The 8,409-nt window shown below is 41.3% G+C and overlaps 1 protein-coding gene across 1 annotated transcript in view; it reads left to right on the plus strand.

Annotated features, from left to right (window-relative positions):
* Positions 1-218: 218 nt before the first annotated feature.
* SYNPR (synaptoporin) overlaps positions 219-8,409 on the plus strand; it is a 158,765-nt gene continuing 150,574 nt past the window's right edge. Inside the window, exon 1 of the mRNA XM_015558252.1 lies at positions 219-350. Coding sequence (XP_015413738.1) covers positions 279-350 — 72 coding nt within the window. The 5' untranslated portion in view covers positions 219-278. The remainder of the gene's footprint in view (positions 351-8,409) is intronic.

Raw genomic sequence — 8,409 nt, forward strand, 5'->3', positions numbered from 1 at the left:
AGAGCTGAGTGCCTGGCACACAGGGGCGTCTGTAATGAGGCTGCAGTGCTACAAGGAGCTCAGTCAACAGTACCAGTGCTGGGAGGGAGCAGCGGTCTTCTTATCACGCTCGTTCGGCAACATGACTTGGGAATTATTTCTGAAATCTGGCATTAGCCCAGTTCTCTAAACCTCCCAGTAAACCTGTGAGCTACCTGCTCTCCTTTAATGAACGTGTTTCCTGCTTAACCACCCACCGTCAGCTCTGCTTCTTGCAAGTAAGAACCCCAACTGATGGAATGTGGAGTCTGAGTCAGAAAAGCTTTGAGCCAGATCTTGGGAAAAGAGAACAGCAAATGTCTAACCTAAAGGTGAGTGGGTGGATGGAGAATTAAGACTGAGAAATCTGAAATCAAAGGTGGTAAGGGCTGCAAATGAGGTGAGCTTCAGATCCACCTTGGACATATTGGTGTGGCAGCATCCATCTTCGGGCCCTTGTCCTATTAGATGTGGTCGCTCAGTCATAACAGATATTTACAGAGCGCCTACGACATGCCTAGCCAATGGGGCATGTAATGATGAATAAACTAGACAATACTTCCAGCAGTTTTATGTAATGGAAAGGCTTATCATAATCAAATGATCACCACAATGAACAAATACATAATTATGAATTGATAATAAAAGAAGTTGTATTCTAAGTGCATATGATAGAATGACATGACCAAGTGTGGAAGATCAGGAAGCCTTCCTAGGAAGTGGTTTGGAGCTGATGACTGAGGGGTAAGAGAAGCAGGGGGCAGGAGAGAGCAGAGGAGCATTCCAGAGACGTGAAGAGCGTGTGCAAAGACTGGATACCGGACGCAGCACATTTGAAGAACTGTAGAGCTGACGAGATTGAAGTGAAGGGAAAGGCGAGAATGGAGTGACATACGGCTGCAGTGGTAGTGGGGCGTCAGGAAGCTCACGCAGAGCCTAGGAGCTCTGTTAAGGATTCTGATTTCTTTCCCTGAAATCAATAGGTCATTGAGGAATTTTAAGCCTGGCAATTTCACTGTTAGATTTGCATTCTGAAATGCCATGCTGACTACAGTGGGGTCAAAGGATGGGGTAGGAGAGTGGAATGAATACAAAAAAGTGGATTGGGGGGCTACTGCAATAGTCCAGGCACAGTTGGGTTACTAGATCAGGCTCGAGCATTGGCCAGAGAGATAAAGGGGGGTAGGGCGATAGGAGAAATGGAGAGGAGAAAGTCCATGAACTTCACAAGTGAAATATGGAATGTGTGGTGACTTCCACTTTTCTGATTTGGGCAACTTATGCAAGGGCCATTGGGATAACATCAAATGGGGCAGGAAAGGAGTTGGGATGATATCTTCAGCCTTGTACATACTGAGATTAGGGTGTCTCTATAGCGTTTAAGAGAAAACAATAGCCGAAACCGGTTTGCCTCAGTGGATAGAGCGTCGGCCGGTGGACTGAAGGGTCCTAGGTTCGATTCCAGTCAAGGGCATGTACCTGGGTTGCGGGCACATCCCCAGTAGGAGATGTGCAGGAGGCGGCTGATCGATGTTTCTCTCTCATCGATGTTTCTAACTCTCTATCTCTCTCCCTTCCTCTCTGTAAAAAATCAATAAAATATATTTTTAAAAAAAGAAGAAAAAAGAGAAGACAATAAGTAGACAGTTGGATATGAGGGTCTAAAGCTCTAGGGGGAGTTTTGTGCTAGAGAGTCTCTCGATTGACCTTAAAAATGAATCTTGTGAAGCTGGGATCTGACTGAATCCAGATCGAAGAAACCCAAGTTTGGTACATTCATCCATTTATTCAATGCAGTTTTATCAAATATATGCTTTGCAAAAGCACTGGGGGTACAGAGTCAAGAAGGGGACACTGACCAGGAGGAGCCCATGGTGTAGAGCAGCGGTTCTCAACCTGTGGGTCGCCAACCTGTGGGTAACGACCCCTTTGGGGGTCGAATGACCCTTTCACAGGGGTCACCTAAGACCATCAGAAAACATATATAATTACATATTGTTTTTGTGATTAATCACTATGCTTTAATTATGTTAAATTTGTAACAATAAAAATACATCCTGCATATAGATATTTACATTATGATTCATACAGTAGCAAAATTACAGTTATGAAGTAGCAACGAAAATAATTTTGTGGTTGGGGGTCACCACAACATGAGGAACTGTATTAAAGGGTCACGGCATTAGGAAGGTTGAGAACCACTGGTGTAGAGGCACACACAAACAATACATTGTTAGTAATGGAGTCATGCATAGGCTTCCTTTAAAAGGCACATTTTGGGGTATTTTTTAAGGTGAAGGTATAGATATGAGTTGTATTCGAGGAAGGGGGGATAGTACTGCCAAGGCTCAGGTACAGTATGGAACAGTACAACATTCACAAGGAATCGCCAATATCAGCTATGGCTGGAGCAGGAAATTGGGGACTGCATAGTAGTTGATGGGGCTACAGATTTAAGCAGAAGGCAGGTATTAGCAATCCTATAAGCACTTTGAACTTTAACCAGGAATATTTTGTGCCAATCCCTTCTGGCCTGCAAAGTTACAATTGCAAAATCAGCTGACAGCCTTAAAACAACCTCCCTTGTAGCTAACTAACTTCTTTTCTCTTGCTGCTTTTAAGATTCTCTCTTTGTCTTTAACCGTTGGCATTTTGATTATGATGTGTCTTGTTGTGGGCCTCTCTGCATTCCTCTTGTTTGGAACTCCCTGTGTTTCCTGGACTGGTATGCCTATTTCCTTCACCAGGTTGGGGAAATTTTCAGTCCTCATTTTTTTCAAACATGTTTGCAGTTCCTTGTGCTCTCTCTTCTCTTCCTGGTACCTCTAGAATGTAAAGTACAACATACATAACTATGTATGGTGAGAGGTGGGTACTAGAATTCTCAGGGAATCACTCTGTAAGTTGTATAAATATCTAACCCACTATGCTGTACTCCTGAAATTTATATAATGTTGAGTGTCAACTGTAGCTGGAAATTTTTGAAATTAAAAAAAAAAAGATTCCCTAGAATCACTGAAGCATTTTATGCAGTGGGAGAATGAAGTCAGATTTGAGTTTCATGCAGATAGATAACTCTGCTGGAGTCATGGTGGGTGGCTTTAATGAAGATCAATATCCAATATCCAGGCTTGCTATCTGCAGAATTTTAGTAGGTGGACTTTACATTTGTTAGTGCCTGTAGGGTTCCAGGTGTTCATGTCATTATCTTATCTCATTTGAAGTACTGCACTGGGAAATGCTACAAATCACTGTGCTCTTATACTTTATCCTTTTCATGGTTAGATTAGATAATGAGCTCAAGCGGTTTTGGTATGCTCACTTGTTAGAAGCCCTCAAATAACCTTCCTCATTAAGGAACATTTTCCTTTAACAAAGCAAATTTGAACCAGATACAGTGTGTCTTTAATCTCTCTTTAATTGATATGCATTACCTTCAATCACATTCCATGGCTCACCATGTCTTAGCTATAGGTGACTTGAGCTAAAATAGTCTTTTATCTTTCTGCCACAATTTCCAAAGGCTCAGAAAGAAGCTGTCAATGAGAATGTTGAGGTAAAAGTTGGGGTTTACTTGGTGTTAATTTAAATAATGAGTAAATAATTGAATTCTAAGAAGGTGTCCCTGAAGGCTTATATAATGGCTTATTTGGTCCACAAATAAAGCAAGATAGAAAAGTAAGTTTTGCTAATTAGACTGAAGCCATTTTATTTCCCTTCATTAACAAAGATGATGACAAGAAATCAAGACAAGACCCTTGGAACAAACAGAGTGCTAAGTGCCACTTCAGCAGAGAAAGCTATACTAAGCTAGAACTTGAAATAGCAATGCTATGGGATGCTTTTGGCTTACCCCATTCAAAACCACTGTGTGCTATTGTCTGGTATGTGTAAGTTACTGGCAGTCACTGCTAATGGTGATGGCTGCTTGGGGAAGAGGGATTGGGAAGAAAAATCCCCACCAACTGTGTTTGCCTCCCAGATGGTAAAGTTTCTAGTGCTCTGGAAGAATAATGGGGGAGTTGAACATTAACAAAAAAAATGACCTGAAAGCTAGGAGCCGCCGAGCCTTCCTCCATTTATTTTCTTAGTAAGGATGGAGGTGAGACTAAGAAACCCTAAGAGGAATATATATATATATTCCTCCCAAAACGAAAACAAAGAATCTTGGTCATTTCTTTTTCAGGCAGTAACTTTTGTGTCTTGATTGACAATCTCTGTTATGAAGCCAATATTGTGGATAAAATAATGGTTCTTAAGTGGGAACAACAGCAAAGCAGACTTACAGTGGTTTAATAATGGCTTTCTGCTGGCTGGATAGCTGAAAACTTAAAATCTAGTTGACAGTGATCAGTTTTGTGTTTCTTTTTTCTTAAAAACATAAAACATCTTTTTTAAAAAACCCATACACAGTAGAGACCCATTTATGAATTCCTTATTCTTTATGAGGCTGTGAGTGTTATACCTTAGCCGAGGTTCCAAGTCTATTGAACTGGAAGAAATGGGAAAAGAGACCTTGCATAGCAAATCAGCCAAGAGCCTTTTTCATGGGAACAGTGATAGTGAGACGCTGCAACAAAACAAAACAAAAAAACCTACCCCTGCCTCTTCATTACTGCAATTCAGAAATATTGTGCATATTCAAATTGATCACAAAAACTTAAAAAAATAAACCCAACCTGCACTAATGAAAAGACTGGAAATTTTATCCACTAAATATTTTGACACAATCAAGATCTAATCCACCTGCTACTGAGTTTATTTTCTTGAAGTTAAAAGAAAATTTATTTGAGGGTGGAGAATATGTGAGTTTGATTGTCGACTGACTACATAACTTGCAACTTTTCTGCTTAGATATATGCTAATTACAACCAATATCATTTGCACATACAATGAAGTTAATTAGCTAATATGTTCTTTTTTAAAATTTAAATTCTCTATTGCTTAAAGTACTACATGTCTCCTTTTTCCCCCCGTTGACCTCTCCCCAGCTGCTCCCACCCTCCAGCACATGCCCTCACCCCTCCACTGCCTGTGTCCATGGGTTATGCTTATATGCATGCATACCAGTCCTTTGGTTGATCTCTTACTCACCCTCCCACGCCTCCCACCCCCACCTTCCCTCTGAGGTTGCACAGTCTGTTTGATACTTCTATGTCTCTAGACTACTTTTGTTTATCAGTTTATGTTGTTCATTATATTCCACAAATGAGTGAGATCATGTGATATTTATCTTCCCAGAGGCATCTTACACTATCTTCATATTTTTCGATCCTTTTTTCTTTTTGTTATTCTGATTGGGCGTTTTTTGCTTCCTCATATTCCAAATTGTTTGATTCTCAGAATCCTCTACTATACTATTGAATCCCTGTAAATTAGTTTTTATTTCAGTTAGTGTATGCTTAATTTCTGACTGGTCCTTTTTCATGTCTTTAACATTCTCACTAAGATCCTTGAAAGTCTTATTAAGTCCCTTGAAGGACTCATTAAGATCCTTGAGTAACCATATAACCATGGCTTTGAACTCTGTATCCATTAGTTTGCTTGGTTCCATTTATTTCATTTGTGACATGTTTCTTTGTCTCTGCATTTTGGCTGCTTCCCTGTGTTTGTTTCTATGTAGTAAGTAGAGTTGCTCTGTCTCCTGAAATTGGTAGAGTGTAGTAGGTATCCTGTAGGGGCCAGTGGCTCAGTTTCCCCAAGTCATCTGAGCTGGGCACTCTAGGTGTGCCCCTGTGTGGGCTGTGTCCTATCTTATAGTTGAGCCTTGATTGCTGTTGACATCACTGGGAGGAATTGACCTCCAGGCCAGTTGGCTCTAAGGACCAGCTGTGACTACAGTGGAAGAGAAGCTATGCAGGAGACTCCCCAATGGAGCAGGACTTGCTTCAGTGGGGCTTTGGTGCTCTCTGAGTCTGGCCCTTGAGTGTGTCACTTGTGGGTGTTTAGAGTTATAATTTGGTATCATCTGAAGCTGTCCACTGGGTGCATTGGCTCTGGGGCCTCCTGGGCTGTGCAAAGTCAGCCACTGCCTGTGGCCACCCAGCAGGAACTACAGAGAGGTCTGCTGATGGCTGCTACTTGTATTGGGCTTAGAAGTGCCCGTGCAAGGTCTAGCTGTGAAGCAAGGCAGGCTGGTGCTAGTGCCTGTTCTTATGCCTTTTATTGATAGGTTTGGCACACACTGATGCCAGCTGCTGCTTGTTAGAGAGATTTTAGCAAAGTCTGAAACCTGAGCCAAGACAAGCCATTTCTATGGAAAAGCTGCTGCAAACAGATTGAGTGGGGCAAAGTCTCGGGGAATCACCAGGGTAGAGCAAACAGTGTGATCCAGTTTGATGGAAACTCACATATGTCTGCCAGTCAGCTCTGTGATGGGTCTCAGAATATAAACAATTACCCCTGCGAGTACCTGTGTCTGGAGAAAGCCACCCTCACGTTCTTGCTCTAATGTCAGACAATCCAGTTTCTCCCTGTATGTCCCTGGATTCCCCAAAGCCAGTTCCCCAGTGCTGGAGCTCAGATGGATCATGCACAGTCCCTTTACGAGGAATTGCTTGGATCTCTAGCAGCCTCCAAGTCACTCAGCCAGAATCCCCACTGGCTTTTACAACCCAAAGATATAGGGACTTTTCTTCCAAGCCCTGGAACCCTGGGGGTGGGATCTGTGAACCTTTGCTTCTCACCAGGGACCTCTGGTGATTTAAAAAAAAATGGCATATGTGTGTGTCAGACCAGCCTGTTCCGGGCCTCTGCCCTCCACCCCTCCTACCAGTTTCATGTGCTTTCATCTTTACTTTCCTAGTTGTAGGACTTCCATTCAGCCAGGTTTCAGGCGGTTCTGAATGATGGCTGTTTTGTATTTTAGTTGTAATTTTGATGTGTCTGTGGGAGGCAGTGAGTACTGGCATTTACGTATGCTGCCATCTTGGTTCTCAAGAGTTTTTCTCTTTTTCTAAAAAAAGGAAAAATATGTGACAGACCGTAAGTGGCAACCTTTTTTCTGTAAAGGGCTAGTAGTAAGTGTATTAGGTTTTGAGGGCCAGTGAGCCTCTGTCAGAACTACTCAATTCTGCCATTCTAGCAAAGAAGCAGCCACAGGCAGTATGTAGACAAATGGACATGGCTGTATTCCAATAAAAACGCATTTACAAAAACAGTGTGTGGCCTGATTTGACCCACAGGCCATAGCTTTCCAACCACTGGTGTAAGTTCTAAACAGGAATAATTAAGTCCATGTTGTGCAAATGTCCTTCTAATCAACAAATAATAACTGTGAAAATAATATTTGAATCTAGGTAATGCCCTTAAGGAATTAAAGTATCAGTGACCTTTTGCTGCAGCAACTTGCAACACAGTTACTTTGATTTACTCCATATTTCCATTAAAGGAAAATTCCATCTCCAAAGGCTCCTTGGTCAATTATTTGATGACAGTTGTGAAATGAAGCTTTATGGTTTAAAGCCCTTTAGATTTGCCTGATTCACTAAGCCACACAGGGAACTCTCAAGCACTGGAAGTATACAAGCAGGACACAGATATAAGATCATTACACTCATTCAACCCAATGATCTTATAAGTGATCTGAAGGCAAATGTTTGGGGTGTGCACTTAACTTTACTGAGCCTCTTTCCTGTTGAACTATTGGATATTACATTTCATTTCACAGGGCTATCTGCAGTAGGAATGTTGGCCTTATAGATGGTGGTATTTCATTCTACTGTATATGAGTGTGCTGATGTGTAGCCACATACACATACACATATACATACCCATACACATACACAGGATCTGTACTAACCATGCCTAAGCACAACTGTTATTGCTGTGTTCAATCTCTTCCAATAATCTGGTCACAGTTGCCCAGATTTTATGTCCATGAGCCACTAAGAATTAATAGAATGCAGTCATGTGCTGCTTAATAATGGGAATATGTTAGAGAAGTGCATAGTTAGGTGGTTTTGTTGTGTGAACATCAGAGTGCACTTACACAAATCTAGGCGGGATTGCCTCGTAAGCCCCTAGACTAAATGGCATAGCCTGGACCCCTGAGCTGCAAGCCTGTACAGAACAACACAAGATTAAATCAAGCACAAGAGAACCTGATGCAATTGAGAGACTCAGCAAACACAAGATGAGGCAGCTGTGGTGTAACACCGTGTACTAGCAACCCCGTGTAACACCGTTTACAGCAAACATTTTTTTATAAGTAGTAAGAGTACACTCTAAAATAATAATTGGAAGTGTAATAAATACATAAGCCAGTAACATAGTCGCTGATTATTATCATTATATATATATCATTATATATATATATCACTATATATATATACACACACATATACATATATACATATATATACATCTATACATATATATATAAATATATAT

This window comes from Myotis davidii, unplaced genomic scaffold (genome assembly GCF_000327345.1).
Source record: "Myotis davidii unplaced genomic scaffold, ASM32734v1 scaffold189, whole genome shotgun sequence".
NCBI lineage: Eukaryota > Metazoa > Chordata > Mammalia > Chiroptera > Vespertilionidae > Myotis > Myotis davidii.